The 19899-nt window shown below is 41.6% G+C and overlaps 1 protein-coding gene across 1 annotated transcript in view; it reads left to right on the plus strand.

Annotated features, from left to right (window-relative positions):
• Window positions 1–4955, plus strand: part of TGFBR1 (transforming growth factor beta receptor 1) — a 63212-nt gene extending 58257 nt beyond the window's left edge. Inside the window, exon 9 of the mRNA XM_049895556.1 lies at window positions 419–4955. Coding sequence (XP_049751513.1) covers window positions 419–544 — 126 coding nt within the window. The 3' untranslated portion in view covers window positions 545–4955. The remainder of the gene's footprint in view (window positions 1–418) is intronic.
• The last annotated feature ends 14944 nt before the right edge of the window (window positions 4956–19899 follow it).

Consider the following 19899-nt stretch of genomic DNA (forward strand, 5'->3'; position numbering starts at 1 on the left):
ATGTGAAGTTGAAGAGGGGCAGGTAGCTAGGATTCCAGCTACTTCACAAGCATACTTTGAGCGAATCCTTCTATTTTGAGCCGGAGCTTCATCCCCACAACCTGAGGTACTTGATGCAGCAAATTCCTCCGTTTGGAGGGAGTTTCAGTTTCCTTCTTTGCCTTGCCCAGGGCTGGTTTAGGATTTAGCTTTTTTAGGTCTGCTAAATAAGTTATCTCTGAGCCATCTGCTTTTCAGCTGCTGGCACCAGTACTCTGTTGATAGAAATCTCGGTCATTTCTACTCTTTTGCTGTTACAAATACTGCTGAAACAAAAAATCTCATACATACTTTATTTAAAAAAGAAAATGTAGTGTTCTTATCCAAATCAATGGAAAGTGGTCCATGCGTTCATCATTTTTCTTTTATTTTGTTACAGGCCTTGAGAGTAATGGCTAAAATCATGAGAGAATGTTGGTATGCCAACGGAGCAGCCAGACTTACAGCTTTGCGGATTAAGAAAACGTTATCACAACTCAGTCAACAGGAAGGCATCAAAATGTAACTCTGCAGCTTTGCCTGAACTCTGCTTTTTCTTCAGATCCACTCCTGGGCTTTCGTTTGGGGGGTCAGTTGTTATACCTCACTGAGAGGGAGCAGAAGGATATTGCTTCCTTTGGCACCAGTGTAATAAGGCCAATTAAGAAACCTCCCGGGATTTCTTTGGATCCAGGAAACAGCCATGTGGGTCCTTCCTGTGCACTATGAATGCTTTCCCAGGACACTTACAAAATGTTGTGTAGTCTACCTTTATTTTTTATTAACACAAAACTTGTTTTTTTAAAAAGATGATTGCTGGTCTTAACTTAAGTAACTCCTTTGTGCTGAAGATCATCTTTAATGGTAAAGGAGCCGAATTGCTGAGTTACATGAAATATTTCTTATTTTTTAAAGAAAGTGATTTACTCCTGGTTAGTACATTCTCAGGATGCTGAACCACTGAAGGGTTTCCTTGAATCAGACTTTGAATGTACTGTTCTATAATTTTCAGGATCTTAAAACTAACACATAAAACTCTTTATCTTGAGTCTAAAAATGACCTCATATAGCAGTGAGGAACATAATTTATGCAATCATGTTTTGTATACGATTATTGTTCTTTCACGTATTCAGAACATTACATGCCTTCAAAATGGGATTGTACTATACCAGTAAGTGCCACTTCTGTGTCTTTCTAATGGAAATCAGTGAAATAACTTAAAGTCTGTGTGTTTTAAAACCCCAGTGTCTGAATTCAAAAAGTTTATCTGGGTAATCCATACTTTCTTGTGTTTTGGAAGGGTTTTTGTGGTGTGTCGTTTGGTATTCCATTTTTAAAATGCCTTTCTCCTACCAAAATGTGCTTAAAGCACTAAAGAAATGAAGTGGATTAATTGGTAAATTGTTATGGTCGTGTTGAATATTCTCACATCAAGCTTTCCCATTTTAATTGCTCTATCTTAAGAATACTTTATAAAAAAAAAAATCAAGTGGCACTCTCTAACTCTGTAGATGCTTATAGTACTTTAATAATTTAAAATTCGTAGCATACAGACTAATTTTCCTAAAAGGGAAAGTTTGTCTGGCTACTTGTGAAAAGTTGTATGGCATTCAGTAAGCCATTTTTTTCTTTATCTGATCAAAGGCAGTGTTATTTTTTTAAGACATGAATTACACTTAAAATTAGAATATGGTTAATATTAAATAATAGACATCTTTCTAGGAAGGTAAAAATAATTAATAATTTGACTAGATAACAGGTGTGCAAGAGTCACGTCGTTCTGTAGGAGCAAACATTTGGTGGATTCTCTGTCTTTGTAACTAAGGTTGGAGGTGGTGTGGTTTTGAGGTCTCAATGCACTTTTAGAAAGGCAGCTTTTAATTTAGTCTTTCCTTCTTCAGTGTGCAGATATTGCAGCTGCTTAATTTGCATAGTTACGTAATGAATTCAATGCATCCTCGATATTTAGGAGAGGTGGTAGCTAAAGAATATTCTGAATATAGGTTTTCCATTTACAGATGCTTTCAATCAAATGTTTTAAAGCAAACTTATTGTGGTCTTCTCACATTAAGTTGAACCCAGCTTGTAATAACTGGTTTTTACTTCCAGTGCTATAAAGTCTTTGTAGGGTTTTCACAGTTTTCAAAGTCCTTTTTATCACTGTGATCTTGTTCTGGGGAAAATAAAAGTATCATAGCTGTGAGGCAAGACTTTGATTTTTATAGTGCTATCAATGTCCGGATAAAAGGGTCAGAATAACCTTTACAGTGTTTCGGTCAGTAAGAGATGGTGACCTGAGTTCCATTCTGATAATGTCTTATCTCTTACGCATAGTAAGGATGAGTTTGAAAGACTTATTTGGTCTTAAAACCAAAGTAATCTTAGAATAAATGACTTTACATAGGAATTTAATGTCAATTTCATGTGTTAAAAAAACATCATGGGGAAAATGTGCTTAGAGGTTATTTAATATTTTGACTACAAATTTGAGTTTTTTCTGTAGTTACCATTATTTCATTGAAGCAAATGAATGAGTTTGAGAGGTTTGTTTTTATAGTTGTGTTACATTTCCTGTTTAATAATCTCTAGCTCTGTGATCAGGTACTTTTTTTTTTTTTTTGGACATTTCCAAGCCTGCCATATCTGCTTTATGAAATCCAGGGGACCAATGCATTTTATCACATTTTATCACTAGAACTATTTTTATATAATTTTAAGAACATACCAAAAGTTCTCGTCTGGTTTAAAATTGTGATACATGATTTCTCACTTTCATATAAGGTAATCAACTTTTGCTGAAGATATTCTTTATTAAATTAAAGATTAAGTTACCATTATACTGTTCTTGCCTAGGTGGATAAAATGTACTTTTGATGAAATCAGGGAATTTTTTAAAAGTTGGAATTTTGTTCTAAATTCGGTTTACATATTAACTGCAGCTAATTCCTTTTCTGGCTAGCGATAAAGCCCCAGCTGGCTAAAACTGAAAATGAAAGTGACTTACAAGAGATGAATCATGATTACTGTGGCCATAACTGCAGTTAAATTTGACTAGAATGTTAGTTTTGTCATTTAGAAACACAAGCCTTTGTTTCTACTGCCTATCCTAAGATGCTTACCCTCCAAGATTCAGTTGGGCTAAAACATATCTTCTGGCAGGTTGCCTATTCACATCCATTCTGTCAGTACCCCAGGGGAATAGAGGTGGGGAAGGTATGAGTAAGTGGGGCCTAGACATTTCTGATCCTTTTTTTTATATGCAGCTCTGTTTTTCCCAACCTGCCCCCTGCCAATCCCTGACTCAGAGGCCATAGCCTTGCCACTCCCCCATCCCATCACAACCCCTCTCCCTTGCCCTTCCCGGCCCCCACAGCCTTTTGACTGAAGAGCTGCTTTTGAGACCTAGAATAAAATAGTTAGTGGGAGTTGTGTGACTCACGTTCAATTCCTAGATGCTGTCAGGAGGGGTCTCCGAGTTTGGAGTGGGTGAGGCTTGGGAAGCCTGTGCTGGCTGCCCTGCTTTGACTGTAGCCATGGATGAGGAGTGGGGTGGCGGTGAGGTGTGGTAGCTGTGGCAATGGAGGCTGCACAAGAAGGAGTGGCCACTTGTATTCCGTATAGGACAGGGTAGGGCCTGAAGAGCTGCTGAGCCTGTGATTCTGCTGTGATGATAGTGCTCAGGAAGTGCCTTGAGTCAGTGTACAATGCCACGGCCATTAAGAATTCCAGATTTCAGTTCTTACTATGAAGTCTAAGTGGGTCACTTGGCCATTTTGCAGCCCACACATGAATTACCTTTTTCTCTGTCTGAGAACTGTCAGATACAAACATTTTTGTAAAAACAGGGCAGCAAAGTGCTAATAAAAATGCACGACAAAATCTGTATCCCATTAGATGTGTTATATCAAGAGTTTATTTTCATCCTTGCATTGAAAGTGATCATAAATCAACTTGTTAATTTTGTTTCTTGACCATGGCTGTGTTCTGACTCCAGATGGTAGAGATTCCAAATGATGGTTCTGTTACAACTCAGCAGAAAAGGCCAGTGCAGATATTTTGAGATCTTATAGAATAACTCTAAACATGTACTGAAGCTTCTTGTGTCTGTTTTGGAATGCGGAATACCCATGGGTCCTCTCTCGATGAATGCTGGACTTCTGGACATCCTGAGGACTGTCAGTACATTTAACTTTTCAAACCCATTATGCAATCTTACTTGTAAATTTTTTAAAATGTGGTTAATAACATTCAGCCTGTTTCTTAGAGCTTAAAAAGAACTTCAATGAATTTGTTTTTATTTTTTAACATGATTTGTGAATTGAATATCATGAAACCGTGTTTTGATATCCCTTTTTCACATTGTGCCAATGGAATGATTACAGAGGTGTTTGATATTTCTTTATATGTCAAGGAGATGCTTCAAAATGCCAATTGCTTTAAACTTAAATTACCTCTCAAGAGACCAAGGTACATTTACCTCATTGTGTATATATATAATGTTTAATATTTGTCAAAGCATTCTCCAGGTTTTCAGTTTTGTTCCTATAAAATATGGGTATTATGTTGCTAAATTACTCAAATGGTACTGTATTGTTTATATTTGTACCCCAAATAACATCATCTTTACTTTCTGTTTTCTGTATTTTATTGTATTTGTGCAAAATTCTTTTGGCTTTATTAGTGTATTATCTACCCTTTCAGATATGTACAGAAAATGTCCATATAAATTTTCATTTAAGTTGAATGATTTTGAGAAACCTGTAAAAAGGAGAGAAAAACATAAACTGCATTTCTCCATAAGTTTTTTAAAATTATATATATTGTATTTGTAGTAATACTCGGAATGAGCTGTAAATAGAAGTAGATGAGTGATGCTTATGTTAAGTCCTAACACTACAATAGAGAAATTGAAGCAATGCAAATAAATTACTTTTTATCCCAATGTGCTAGTGGCATAATTTAAACTAAAGTGTGTGTATTGGAGTGAGCCATGTTTTTATGAAAGGTAGTCACTGTAGGTAGAGACTGGGGTCTTTGGTTTTGGAGAGCGTTTAGTGGTTGTATTTGAGAAGGACCCACCTGCCAAAAGTACATCCGTGGTGGGGGGGGGAAGGGCAGCTTCTTACTGCATCCTCTTGGTTGTCACTGGCAGTGGGCAGAGTGGACCTGTGAACTCCTTTGCTTTTGGCTCAGCAAATTTGCTAAGTTTTTGTTAAGGTGGTATTACAATTTGAGGTCTTTGATTTTTAAAGTTTTTCAATGATTTTCAAAGGAAAAATATTTTCATATTAATTCCTAACTTAGGAATGGGCATAATTTGTAGAAATGGGCTTTTTTTTTTTTTAAAGTAGATTTAAACAGGTAAGTCTCCTGGGGGTGAGAACTGGGGAAATGATGCTGAAAAGTGGCCCCAAAACACTCGACTGGTTCCGGGAGGGGTTTTGTTCGGTCCACCCTAGATATTCTGAATCAGAATCTACTGTTTAACAAGACCCTCAGGTAATTCTTATGTACAACTACCTGGGAACTTGTTAGAAATGTAAGTTCTCAGCAGGGGTACAAATGGGTTCGAAGCCCTGTTAAAAACTAATCCCTTCAATTTGAAGATTGGACTTAGGGATTTTTTTCTTTCTTCATGATAAAGACATGACGGGGGTGTGGAGCTTTTGTTGGAAGCTGGGGGAAAAATGAGATTATTTCTAAAACATCATTTCAAAGAAACAGCAGAATTAGGTTTTTAAACACCCCTTCTGCCTTTGGTGTTTCCTAATTATCAAGTCACGTGGAAGTGAAAGATGCTTTGAGTTAGGGAGATGAAGAAGGGAAGAAACTCGACAATTTGTGTTTTTGCTTATTATGAAAGAACAGAGTTAGAGAAAAGGGGACGGACATCTTAAATATCGCAGAGAGGGGAAGGCAAAAGAAACAGTCAAGGAGAGGATAAGAAAAGTAGGAGATATAGGATGTAGGGGAGTCAGCCAGTAATAGAAGAAGAATGTATCGTGATAAACCGAAAAACCCAAACCTCTTGCCATTGAGTCAATTCTGACTCATGGCTACCCTCTAGGACAGAGTAGAACTGTCCTATATGGTTTCCAAGGCTGTAAATCTTTATGGAAGCAAATTGCCACATCTTTCTCCCACAGAGCTGCTGGTGGGTTTGAACCATTGACCTTTTGGTTAGCAGCTGAGCACTAACCACTGCACGACTAGGGCTCAGGTGTTCTGTGGGGAGCACTGAAACATTCAGAATTTTAATACTGTAATAGATGGTGTACAGGGAGATGTGAGTTGGTAGACTACTTGGTAATAGACGTTTCGGAAGTAAAAACTAGGAAATGTTACCAGCATCAACACTAAAAATTGGAACTGCTGCTTGGACCTTCTCATACCTTCAGGAAGAATCAGGTGATCTTTGGATTGACAGACTGGAATAGATTTGGGCACTCAAGTGAGTAACGGATTAAATGCATTTTTGGGATTTAGTTCCACGTGTGAGTTAATTTTGCTTTCTGATACCTAATGTGTTTTCTCCAAGTCCTTTCAAATGCACGATCTCACCAACTGGTGACCAACTGGAGATATCCTAAGAAGGGGCGTGGGACTAAGAGGATCCTGGGAATCATGTCCTTTAGGGAGTAGCTGAAGGTGAGCTGGAAGTGGCTGTCATACAGGAGTGAGGCCAGAGAGGGCAGATATTATATGAAAAGCTCAGGAATAGTCTCTCTCGCCAGCTCTTCTACCTGTGAGCTGCTTTTACCCACAAGGTGAATCTCAACATGACCCCTAGGGGTTCCAGTGGCAGCTGGCCAAGTCTCAGGGTCAGAAAATTAAAGTTAGCTTATCTCATTATAGAGAAAAGAGCTAATGCTATACATCTACAAGAAAATTTTTGTGAACTTGGGTTAGGCAAAGAGTTATTCAACATATGGCACAAGCCATTAAGAAAACAAATTGTTAATTGGACTTCATCAAAATAAAAAATTATGGACCTAAAAAAGAAGAAAAACACTTGAGAGTGAAAAGCCACAGAATAGGAGAAAGTATTTGCAAATCTGTATCTGGTAAAGGACTTGTATTCAGAGTACTGTATAAAACTTTACTACTCAAAAAACAACCCAATTAAAAAATCTTAATATTTGAATAGACATTTTTTGAAGATGATGTATGAATGGCTAATAAACACAATTCCCCTAAAAACTATTGATGAAATTAAAACCACGGTGAGAAATCACTACACACAGAACGGCTATAATCAAGGACAGTACCAAGTGTTGGTGAGGATGACAAGAAACGAATCTTCATACGTTGCTGAAATGTGAAATGGTTCAGCCCCTTTGGAGAACTTTGGTGGTTTGTTTAAAAATTAAATATGAATTTACCGCATAACCCAGCAATTCGATTTCTAGGTACTTATACACAATGAGGCTGCCAGATAAAATACAGGACACTAGTTAAACTTGAATTCTAGATTATTGCATGGGATACATTTACAGTAAAAAATGATGTGTTGTTTATCTGAAATTCAAATTGGCATCTTGTATTTTAACTTGCTAAATCTGGCAACCGTAACCCAAGAAAAATGAAAACACGTATCCGTACAAAGACTCGTAGGTGAATGTTTGGAGCAGCATTATTCATAACCCAAACTGAGACAATTTCAATGCCCATCAGCTGCTGAATTGGTTCTTTAAAAAAGGTAGTATATTCATGCAAAGGATTACTATTCAGCAATAAAAAGCAATGGACTCCTGCGCAATGGATGAACCTCAAAACCGTTAAGGCAAGTGAAAGAAGCCACAGGAAGAAGACTGCAAATACATGAGGAAATTTCGAGATGGTGGAAATGCTCTACAGCTATATTTTGGTGATGGATGCAGAACTATAAATTTAATAGGTGAATCTCAACATGAATTATTCATCGTACATACGCGATGGGTGAATTTTATGGTGTGTGAATTATACCTCGATAAAGCCATTAGAGGGAAAAAAAAAAAAAGACGCTCTGCCATTCTTCCCACCCAGCATACTTTGTGTCAGCATACCAAATAACCTTGAGTTCCCCCGGTCACACTCTGCTGCTTGTCTCAGCCCAGCCACTTCTTGCTGCGAAAACTGCTTTTTCTTGTCTTGCTAACTTGAATCATCCCAAGGGCTCAGCTCAAATATCATTCCCTTCCCCAACATGCACTCATCCTGCCCCTCAAGTAGGTCATTGATCCTCTGCAGCATTTGCAGTTACTTGGCTCAACCTCAAGTTGGACGTCCTTTCCATCCTCCCCAACCCCCTTCAGAGGGCAGGGGGCGTTCAGTGGTAGAATTCTCACCTTCCATATGGGAGACTCAGGTTTCATTCCTGGCCAAAGCACGTCCTGCACAGCTACCACCCCTCCCTCACTGAGGGTGTATGTGTGGCCATGAGGCCGAACAGGTTTCAGCAGAGCTTCCAGACCAAGACAGACTAGGAAGAAGGGCCTGGAGATGTACGTCTGAAAACTAGCCAGTGAAAACCCTGTGGATCACAATGGTCCCATCTACAATGGTGCGGGACCTGGCAGCGTTGTGCACAGAGTCGCCATGAGTCGGGCCAGCTGGTGGTAGCTAACACCACCACAGCGGGGATTTTTAGGACTCCCCTATTTCTCTTTAAGGAAGCTGGTGGTTTTCACATCTTTCCCTTTCAAAGCACCTACCACAAGAACTAACAAAACGGTGACTATTCGGGTGCTAACTCTGCTGGACCCTTAGATTCTCAGGGAACATGGAGTGCCCCGTCAGAAATACGATGCCACATTTTAGGGGAGTCTTTTCTGAATATTCCTCACATTCTGTTTCTGACACTGCATCATTGCCCACATCCTTCCCTCTGAATACCTGTATAATTTTGTGACTGCATGGTTTGGAGGCAGTCTCTGCAGCTAGATATGAACCCAGAGAACAGGGACCATATGTGATTCATCTCCGAACCTCTTACCTAGCCCAGGGCTTGACTTAAAGCAGGCCCCAAGAAAAGTTAGCTGAATGAATGAACATGAACTGACCTGACAGACTGCAGCTCCGGAGCTTCATACTTAATTTACTTTGTAGAAGCCGAGTCCTTCACTCTGGAGCTTCCCAAATGCAGGATCTGCACCCTTTTCTTTTTAAGGGCATCCACCAAAAACCAAACCAAACCTGCTGTGGTTGAGTCAATTCTGACTCGTAGCAACCCTATAGGACAGAGTAAAACTGCCCCACAGGGTTCCTGAAGGAGCGGCTGGTGGATTTGAACTGCCGACCTTTTGATTAGCAGCCGAGCTCTTAACCACAGCACCATCACTGCTCCTTAAGACATTCAAGATCCCAGCTTTCCCTCAGGTCTTTTTGTCCTTACAGCCCCACCAATCTCTGGCTTCCCTCTTGTTAGGCACTGCCCGGTCCATCCTGACTCATAGTGATCCTATGTACAATGCAACGAGACACTGCCAGGCCGTGTGCCATCCTCATAATCATTGCTACGCCTGATTGCCGCCACTGTGTCAGTCCATCTCACTGAGGGTCCTTCTCTACTATTCGCTTTATTTATTTTATCAACTACTTTCATTGTCCTTTTATTGGTTTGTATTTCTCACATTCTTGGTTCCATTTTAAAAAAATCGTTTAGTAAGATGGAAGCTTGGCACCTTTTGATTTAAATGATTTAAAGTGAAGGAATATTTTTATGTTCCCCATAAACATTGAGCATTGACTATATACCAAATCTTGTGCCTATTATCCACCTTTTTTAAGTTTCTTCCACTGTCTCCAAGATTAAAAACAAACAACGAAGTTCTGATTTACAGCATTCTGGAGCTCAATACAACTAATGAGCTTAATAAACCACATGATTTTGAAAGTCCCTTTCAATTCCAATATTTTGTGATTCTAATATATTTTTTACTTTTTTAAAACTAATACGTGAATGAGGTCTGCTTTGATCTTATTGGGAAGTTATTTTCAACCTTTACTTTAAAAAGAAATGAATTGAGCTTATCGGACCCCAGGGCCTGAGTTTTTAAGGAAGGCATCCTAAGCACGGTTAAGTGTATGTGGGATTACAGTACTTGCCAGCCCCCTGTAGGTTGGGTTTGCCTGGATGGCTCATCAGACACAGTTTGAGTCCTTCTGAACTCTTTGCCTATAGTAGTTTAAGTGGCTACCACTTGGGTGCCTTGGCTGTGTTTAACCCCGTTGCTGATGAGTCGAATCCTATTCCTGGTGACCCCATGTGTTTCAGAATAGAACTATGCTTCCAAAGGGTTTTCAATGGCTGTAAGCGTACAGAAGTAGATCGCCAGGAATGGTAGGTCTTTCTTCGTGGTGCCGCTGAGTGGATTTGAATGACTAAGAGTACAAACCATTTGTACCACCAAGGGGCCTCCGCTATATTTGAATCACTCCAAAAGCCAGCCTACTGGGAGCTGTGATTCTGGGTTGTATGGGGACCTGCACAGTACCTGGCAAATAGTAGGCACTCAATAAGTATTTGTTGAATGAATGCAGGGAGCATCTAACCTGACTTCCCTCGGAAGTACACAAATCCTTTCTGTAACTTCCCAGTGGAGGGTCACACTGCCTCTGTTTACACATTTTCAGTGACCAGGGCTGCACTCACTATTTCATGGAACAATATAAGTTATTTTTGGAAAGCAACACCCAGGAAAATTTCTTTCCAGTAGAGCAAAATGTTACCCTATCACTTCTTCCCCCATTTGTCTTCTGGGGTCCCACACACCAGGGCTTTGCTCTAGCACAGCTGCTTCAGAATTTGAGACCCTGTGCCCTTGGGTCTGCTCTTTGTTAAAGTGAGGAAACTCTGTTTCTTCACCTGCTGCCCATGACTCCCTGACACACCTCTCTGTATGATCCTGATTTCTTACTTACATTGCTAGGAATCCATGCTCCTCGTGGAAGAGAAACCAGATTTCGGGTCAGTGTAGATCTCAAAAGGTAATGCTATTTAAAAAACAGAACAAAAGGCCCCTGAGGTCACCTTGTATCTAAATAACACATTGGCTCAAAAAATAATATCATCTGTAAATACTGTACTCCTTTAAAAAAAAATCACCCATATGAGACCAAAAGGTCTACAATGACTTTAAAACAAAGATGTAAGGGGGCAGGAAACCTAGATGAATGGAAATGGAACAACCAGAACGAAAATAATGAGAATGTTCATGAATTGTGAAGAATGTAACCAATGTCACTGAATGGCTTGTGTAGAAATTGGTGAAAGGGAACCTAATATGCTGTATAATCCTTCACTGAAAACACAATAAAATATTATTATTTAAAAAAAAAAAAAAGTCTTTCCCAACTCATCTAAGAAATCCTCAGTAGATGGCAGTGTTGGTCTGCCAGTGATTCATGGTGCGTGTGTTTCAGATTCTCTAGCTTTAGATTTGCAGGTTTCACAGAAGCACCAGGAATGAGACAGTCTCTTCTCTGAACTTTCTCAAAAAGAGGGAGAAGTCAGGAACCCACCCTTATTGAGAAAAATGTGTGTGGGGCTGATGGGGGGGTGGGAATGGAATCAATCTCAAAAGCGACAAACTTGAGGGCATATCTACTTCCTAGATGGCCTCGACCACCTTGGTACTGCCAACTTTGTGTCTTCCCGATTTTCCTCACTCCTGCCTGTCTGAATCCTAGGAAGCTCAAAACTCACATCCTCCAGGAAGGCCTCCGCCTCCAAAGTCACAATGTTTCTTTCTCTCCTCCGGTCTCTCCCTCTCCCTCTCTCTCACGCGCACACACACAGAGTTTCTAATTCCTTTCTCTGCTCTCAGACTCCATTGCAGAGGTGCTCGGGAACTTACTGTGGAAAATCTTTTTTTTTTTTTTCAATTTATTTCATTTTTTGAATAACCCAACCCACTGCCGTTGAGTTGATTGTGACTCATAGCGACCCTATAGGTCAGAGGAGAACTCCCCTATATGGTTTCCAAGGGTGTAAATCCTTATGGAAGCAAACTGCCACATCTTTCTCTCACAGAGTAGCTGGTGGGTTCGAACCGCTGACCTTTTGGTTAGCAGCTGAGTGCTTAAACCGCTGTGCCACCGGGGCTCCATTTTTTTGAATAGGTAGTATATTTAAACAATTTAAAATTCAAAACTTCTCTCACTGAGAAAGAAGTCTTTCGTCCTCGTCCAATTCACCCCACCCCACCATCCCCATTGATAACCTCGTTGATTCATTTCTTATTTATCCCTCCACTGTTTCTTTATGTAAATATGACTATATATTCTAATTCTTCCTCCTTTCTTACAAAAAAAGATACATAATATTTTCTCCTTTTTTCTTATTATAACCTGGAGATTTTTTAATTAATAAATTTACAAGAGTTTATATATTTTCTTTTTCACAATAAAGCATTTATACCCTCATCCCATGCATGTTACAATAGTTTATCTTTCTTTAAAGGAAAAGTTTGTACATCTACTGCCCCTTCCTCAAAAGGAAGGTCTCAGGAAGAAATTGTCCAGGGACAGGTGAGCCTGGGAGGTTCCAGGACCCCAGGTGGGAGCAGGAAGTTTCTCTGAAGACTGGGAGGCAGCCCTAATTTTCATTTCCAGGGCATGCAGTTGGGGGAGATGAGCAGGGCTCTGAGCACTGTCCCCCAGTTCTGTGTATCAGTCAGGGTTCCACAGAGAAACAGAACCAGTAGGCGATGTCTTTTAAGAGATTTATAGCTAGGAATTGGTTTAAGTAATTGTGGGAGCTCGCTAAAAAAAAAAAAAACTCAAACGTGTTGCCATCAAGTCGATTCCAACTCATAGTGACCCTGAAGGACACAGTAGAACTGACACAGCAGTCTACAGACAGAATTTCTCCTTCTGCAGGGAAGCCTCACCTCATAAACACTTTGAACTGATCGAATCAGGCCCTTCTAGATTATCTGGGACAATCTCCTCTACTTAAAGTCAATGGATGATGGATTTTAATCGTATCTACACAATACCTTTCCAGCAGCACCTGATTCATGTTTGTTGGAATGACTGGGACAAGGACAGAAGGTAGCCTAACCAGTTGGGCACATCAAGCTGACCATCACGGGTTGACTTGGTTGGAAGTGATTGAGAGCAGGGGCTACAGGGCTGGGGTGGGGGGGGGGTGCTGTTGGAGCTTTGTTGGAAATCCACTTGATTTCTCCAGATATAAAATGAGGACTAACTCAGGGTAATCACTGGTTCAGTTAGTTACTCCTTCTATGAGTAAGACAAAGCATTTTTGCTGCTGTTTCCCGGGGGATACTTGACTTTTGTAGCATGCCAGTGGGGAGGCGGTCTGTTAGCCTGTTTCACAGGTGAGGACACAGGTGAAGCCAGGTGGGAACTCAGGCTCCTGACTTCCCAGCCACCACAAGGTCTCCTGCTCATAAGCCAAGATCCACTGGGATTTTTCTCTGCTCTCATCTCGGTCACTGAGGGGTTAAGCCTGCCACAGCCTCTGCTGACCCTCCTGGGTTCCACAGCCAGCACTCCAAAGCCATTAATCATCCAGGACCTGGGCTTCCAGAACAGCACTTACTAGCAATTAACCTACAGTCGAGGGAGCATTGTTTTCCCCGCCTGCCCTACTCTCATCTGCACGCCCAATTACTCTAAATTAACATTTACCAAGCAAGCGCCTCTTAATTGGAAGGGCAGTAGAAAGAAAGGCCACACACCTACCCAGTCTAACTTAATAACCTCAAAGGAAGCCATTAATTAACAAGGAACTGGTTCAGATCTTGTTTAGACTGCTCACTGCTAACTACGTGTTTGTGTTTCTGAGCTAAGCTCTACGCTCCTCTTGCCAGCATCTCAGGTTATAAAAAAGCACACTCATAAACAAAACTTCACTTTGGAAAATGTCATCACTGGCCAGAGTCCCTTAGAGATTCTTGGATACAACCTTCTTGTTCACTAGACGGGGAAACCGAGGCCAAGAAAAAGGAAGAGAACTACTGAAACGCCACGGCAGTGTCTTCTCTGGTCCCAGGTTTTCCAACTTCATGAAGCTGAAGGTTGGTTGAAGAGCAAGAGGCGTCTAAGAGGGTTGGGAAAGGGTGGAGGGGATAGGGACATGGCTCACTAATGGAGGGAGGGCTCAGGGTCTCCGGGCAGCCCATTCTACAGTGCCCTTCTAGGCTTGCCCCCGTCCTCTGCATGCACGTATGCTGCGGGTTGAATGGCACTGCATTCCACGGTCTTTTAGACACCTCCCTCTCCCTCACCTCCATCTGCCATCAGTCCCTGAGTCCTGCCCATTTTCATTCTTGACATCACTCAAACAGAGCTCTTCCTTTCCAGTACACATGCCTGGTCTCCAGTCCCAGCTGGGCCTCCACATGGCCTGGCAGGCCTTTTACGTGCCCCTGGTCTGTTCTTCTCTTCCATTTCCCACAGTGACTGTTTCATAACTTCCTGACTTCCCCAAGCCCCTAATCCATGGTGCCACGTCCTCCCCGGACACCCTCGCCTCCTTCCTGGTGAAGATAGAGACCATCAGGCGGCACCAACTTGGCTTCCTTCCCCCTCCCTAGTGCTCAGCCTGCCTGTTTACAGCCTGCCCCTTAGCTGTAGAAAAACCAGTTGCCACAGAGTCAGTTCTGACTCATGGCGATCCCATGTGTGTCAGAGTAGAACTGCCCTGCATAGGGTTTTCATGGCTGTGACTTTTCAGAAACAGATCTCCAGGAATTTCTTCCAAGGAACCTCTGGATGGGTTCAAACCACCAACCTTTCAGTTAATAGCTGATCATATCTCCCACCTGGCCTCTGAATCCTGCGCCTCCTCAGGGACCTTGCTCCACTCCTTTCTTTATGTCTTGACCTTCCTACTGTCTCCTGGATCCTTCTCAGAAACACTGGAATACTCTCAAGTGACCCCCATCTGAAAATAGCCCTGCTTTCCCCTTACTCTTCCAGTGACAGCCCTACCTTGCTTCTCTCCTTTGGTGGTGAGCTTCTCCAGAGGACATCTATGGTCATTGCAGGTTCTCACCTCCCACCTTCTCTCAGATTACCATAGTGACCTTCTGCCTCCAATTGTTCCACTGAAACTGCCTTTCCCAAGTTCAAAATTACCTTCTTGTTACTAAATTTCAGGAGACACATTTCAGTTTTTTTTTTTTTTAATGACCTTTTTGTAGCATTTTCTACTGTCGACCACTCCCTCCCTCCTAAAACTCTCCTTCTCCTGACTTCCATGACTCTTGGTTTTACAGGCATCTCTTTTTTGTCTGTCTCTTTATGGTCTTCTGGGCTAGGCCCCTTCTCTTCTTGTCACACATTCTCCATGGGCAGCCTCATATCTACTCTTGTGACTTCCATTACCAACTATATAAAGATGAAGGAGATGATGATGATGACGACGAAGATGAAGAAGATGATGATGACGACGGCTCTCGAATCTCTATATTGAGCCCAGACCTGCCTCCTGAGCATCAGGCTCGTATATCCAATTGGCTCTGAGACATCTCACTTGAACGTCTCATAGGCATCTCACACTTACCATGTTCAAAGTGAACTCATTGTCTTCTCCTTGAACTGCTTCTCCTCCATGGCTTCCCATCTCATTGAAGAGTGCCCCCATGCTCGTGGGAGTCATCCTTCCTCCCCATTCCTCATGTCCAGTCAATTAATCAATTAATCAGTCATCATACCCTACATTCAGTCTCCAATGAGCCTCTAGAATCCATTCTGTCCTCTGTATTCCCATTGCCACTACCTTAACTATGACAAATCCCAGTCTTACTTCCCTACAGCCAGAGTGATCCTGCTAAACCCATGTTTTATCAAGGTCCATCCCTCACTGGCTCACTATTGCCCTCAGGTCAAGAGTCAAGCTCCTTAGAACATCCTATAAGTCGGACTCAGGATCATCAACTGATGTTAAACATTGGAAAAGTTCTGGATTAGGACAGTCTTTCTACTTTCGGCCTTAATTTTCTCATTTGTACACATCAAACATCCCCTCAACAATGCTGGCCTTGGGAACTTCGATATCCATCTCTTAATTTCAGTCTAGTGACACTTCTATGAGGTGGGTATTATCACCCCCAGTTTATATGAGAAGAATTGAGTCTCAGAGTCTAAGGTCACAAAATAATGATGGCAGGATTTGAACTCAAGTCTAGCTTTTCCTATATGCTCTTTCCATGACCTCATGGCTGAACAATCCAAGGGGGCAGAGGTAAGGGCTGACCATGCCACAGAACTAAGAGACTTTCTCAGCTTGCAAACATCTTTTCCTGTGTGCTACTGCGGAGAAGTAGGTCACCTGGCTCTGTACCTAGGGCCTGAGCCCCTACCCTGAGCTTTGGGTCAGAGAGAATCTGCTCTCACACCTTCTCTCAGATGGGATAGAGATGATAGACGAACAGAGGGTCAATAGCCATCTGTCCAGGCTCCACTGACAAGCTAATCTTTTCAGTAAACATTTCATTAGCTCCTGCCAGGCTGCTCGTACCTGCTGACAGGAGAGGCTGACGCTGTGGGGGTGGGGGCTTTCTGCTTTCTAATATGGCTCAGATGTCAGCAGGGGACTCCTGGCCCCTAGGATTTAGTTAAGTATCTAAGCTCAGTTTTGAATACCTGTGCCACACACTGGAGAAATCCAAATCATTTCCAAGATTTTTGTAAATTCATGGAGGCTTGTGCTCTTCCCGTTTCCTCTAGCTCTTCCCCAGAGAAGCTTTCATGGTTCCCCAGCCCGGCCCGGTTATATGCACTTACAGCAACTTTTGCTTTGCCTTCATCATACTATTATTTTTATTACTACTTGTTGCTGCTGCTACTACCACTAATAAGGAGCCCTGGTGACAAAGTCGTTAAGAGCTCAGGCTGCTAACTGAAAGGTCAGCAGTTCGAATCTACCAGCCGCTCCTTGGAAATTCTATGAGGCAGTTATACTTTGTCCTATAGGGCCACTATGAGTCAGAATCGACTCCACAGCACACAACAACAACATCAAATAATGATAATAGCAATTGTATTGATTATAACAAAAGCAAGACTCTATTGAGCACCTACCATGTGTTGGCACTGAGCTAAGTGTCTTACATGTATGATCTTTCTGAAACTACACAACAGTCCTATGAGATACTGTACTTCCCCATTGTACAGATGAGCAAAGTAGAGTCTCTGAGGTTAAGTACTGAGTAGGGGTTCGATCTTGGATCTTAACCATTGTATTGCATTTGCAGTTTAATTATTTGACCAAGGTCTGCTTCCCCCAACCAGATTTTGAGCTCCACAAAGGTAGGAATTATGTCTGGTTGTTTCACCACTATATCCTGACCATGAGTTTCTTTTTTCCCCCAGGTGAAGAAGCTGATTGTTTCGGCCACGCACATTCTCTGTTCTCAGCTGCTTCCCGCAAACATGGCTACTTCATATGATTCTCGTTTAGCCCCACCTCCTCTTCTTAGAATCAAACCAAGTCCAGAAAATGTCCTTATGCTAGTTAATAACCTCTACATTCCCGCTGTTGCAAACATGTGATTCCAGCTCTGTGTATTGGGGATGGCCCTCGTTTTCCAGAAGTATGTTTTGCTGGCTCATTCTGAGATCCACAATGTTTTCACTTCCTCGTATGAGTCCCCCGTTCCATCTCCTGCTGGTTCTACAGCTTTGGGCAGTGGTTTCAAATAATTTTGATTCTGGAGTTTTAGTTATCTTCACGTTTCAGGAAAAATTGTTGCTTTTGGATGATTTCCAGGAAGAGAAAAGACAAATATTGACATCATGCCATGGGATGATTTTATGGGAACTGGGTGAACCGAAGGATGTACATCCCATCTAAGGGGACAGCCCTAGCTGATGGTAGCCATGTGGAAATGCAGGCTCACTGCGACCAGCTCTTCCAGTTTTTCCTGCTGCCAGGAAAGCAACCAGCCAGAGCTCTGGTGCCTGACTCCAAACACCCTTGCTCCTAAACACCACATTATAAGGTGTCCGCTAGCCGTGCTATTGGAAGAAAAATCAAACACACTGATAAGCAAAAACAATCAAAACACCTTTTCATAAACAAGCAAAACAACCATTGTTAAATATTTCTTATATATCCTTTCAGACTTTTTTTTCTAAACATATATATGGACACAAAAATTTTATCATACTGAGCATCTCTTTCTGAAACCAGTTATTCTCACTTAGCCCATAGGATGACCATATTTCCATGTCAGTAAACAGGAATTTATTCAACTCATAATGGCTATGGGGTATTCTAGCGTATGTATGCAGTAGAATTTATTTAACTAGTCCTCTATTGAAGTCCTTGGGTGGTGTAAGTGGTTAGTGCACTCTGCCACCAACTGAAAGGGGGGACGTTCCAGTGCCACCTGGTGACTTGCTCTAAAAAACTCAGCCTTTGAAAACTCTGAGCACAGCTCTATTCTGACACACATGGGGTCGCCATGAGTTTGAACAGACTTGACAGCAACTGTACTGGAAGTCCCCCATCAATAGCCACTGTTTCTAATTTTTTAACTTTAGAAACAATGTTGCATTGAAAAAAACCAAAACCAAACCTGTTGCTGTCAAGTCGATTCTAACTCATAGTGACCCTATAGGACAGAGCAGAGCTGCCCCATAGGGTTTCCAAGGAGCGCCTGGTGGATTCAAACTGCTGACGTTTTGGTTAGCAGCCATAGCTCTTAACCACTAGGCCCGCAAGGGTTTCCTGCTGCACTGAGTGTACTTGTATATACATCCCGGTATATCTACCTGCATTTTCCCCTTAAGGCAGTGTTTCTCAGCTGTGACACTATTGACATTAGACCAATAATTCTTTGCTGTATGGTGCTGTCCTGTCCATCATATGATGGTTAGCAGTATCCCTGGTCTCTACCCACTAAATGTCAATAGCAATCCCTCCCCCCAACATCATGACAATCAAAACCTCCAGATTGTTAAATGTTCCCTGGATGGTGAAATTACCCGTGGCTGAGAAGCATTGGTTGAGAAGGATACATTTCTTAGGCCAAAGGGTCAAAGGATATACATATTTTAGATTTTTGTTATCTATTGACAACCCTGGTGGCATAGTGGTTAAGTGCTACAGCTGCTCACCAAGAGGTCAGCAGTTCGAATCCGCCAGGCGCTCCTTGGAAACTCTATGGGGGCAGTTCTACCCTGTCCTATAGGGTTGCTATGAGTCGGAATTGACTCGATCGGCAGTGGGTTTGTTTTTTTGTTGGGGGGGGGTATCGACAAATTGCCTTCTAAGTTTTGCACCAATTTTTCACTTTATACTCTTTTATTAACACAAGCATTACAATTAAAAATACATTTATTTACCAACCTCATAAGAGGAAAACATTTTCTCATTGCTTTTGCCTTTTTTTTTTTTTTTCTTACTAGTGAGGTTGAACATAAAAGAAAATGTTATTCTGTTGTGTTGATTGGCTATTGTTTCTGTGGTGAACTTGTTAGGTGCTGTCGAGTCGATTCCGACTCATAGCGACCCTATGTACGACAGAACAAAGCACTGTCCAGTCCTGCACCATCCTCATCATCATTGCTGTGTTTGAGCCCATTGTTGCAGGCACTGTGTCAATCCGTCTCATTGAGGGTCTTCCTCTTTTTCGATGACCCTCTAACTTACTGAGCATAGTGTCCTTCTTCGGGGACTGGCCCCTCCTGATAATATGTCTAAAGTACGTGAGACAAAGTCTTACCATCCTTGCTCCCAAGGAGCATTCTAGCTGTACTTCTTTTCCTTATAGTTTACTATTTTTTCTTTTGGAATATCTTCTTTTTTTCCTTATTTTTTTCAAGTCAGCTTTCAATAAATAAAATTTATGTATCTTTCCTAGCTTGCTGTTTGTCTTTGCGTGTGAGTGTTTGTGGTGGTATTTACTTAAAAATCCCTC

Source organism: Elephas maximus, chromosome 9, assembly GCF_024166365.1.
Source record: "Elephas maximus indicus isolate mEleMax1 chromosome 9, mEleMax1 primary haplotype, whole genome shotgun sequence".
Taxonomy (NCBI): domain Eukaryota; kingdom Metazoa; phylum Chordata; class Mammalia; order Proboscidea; family Elephantidae; genus Elephas; species Elephas maximus.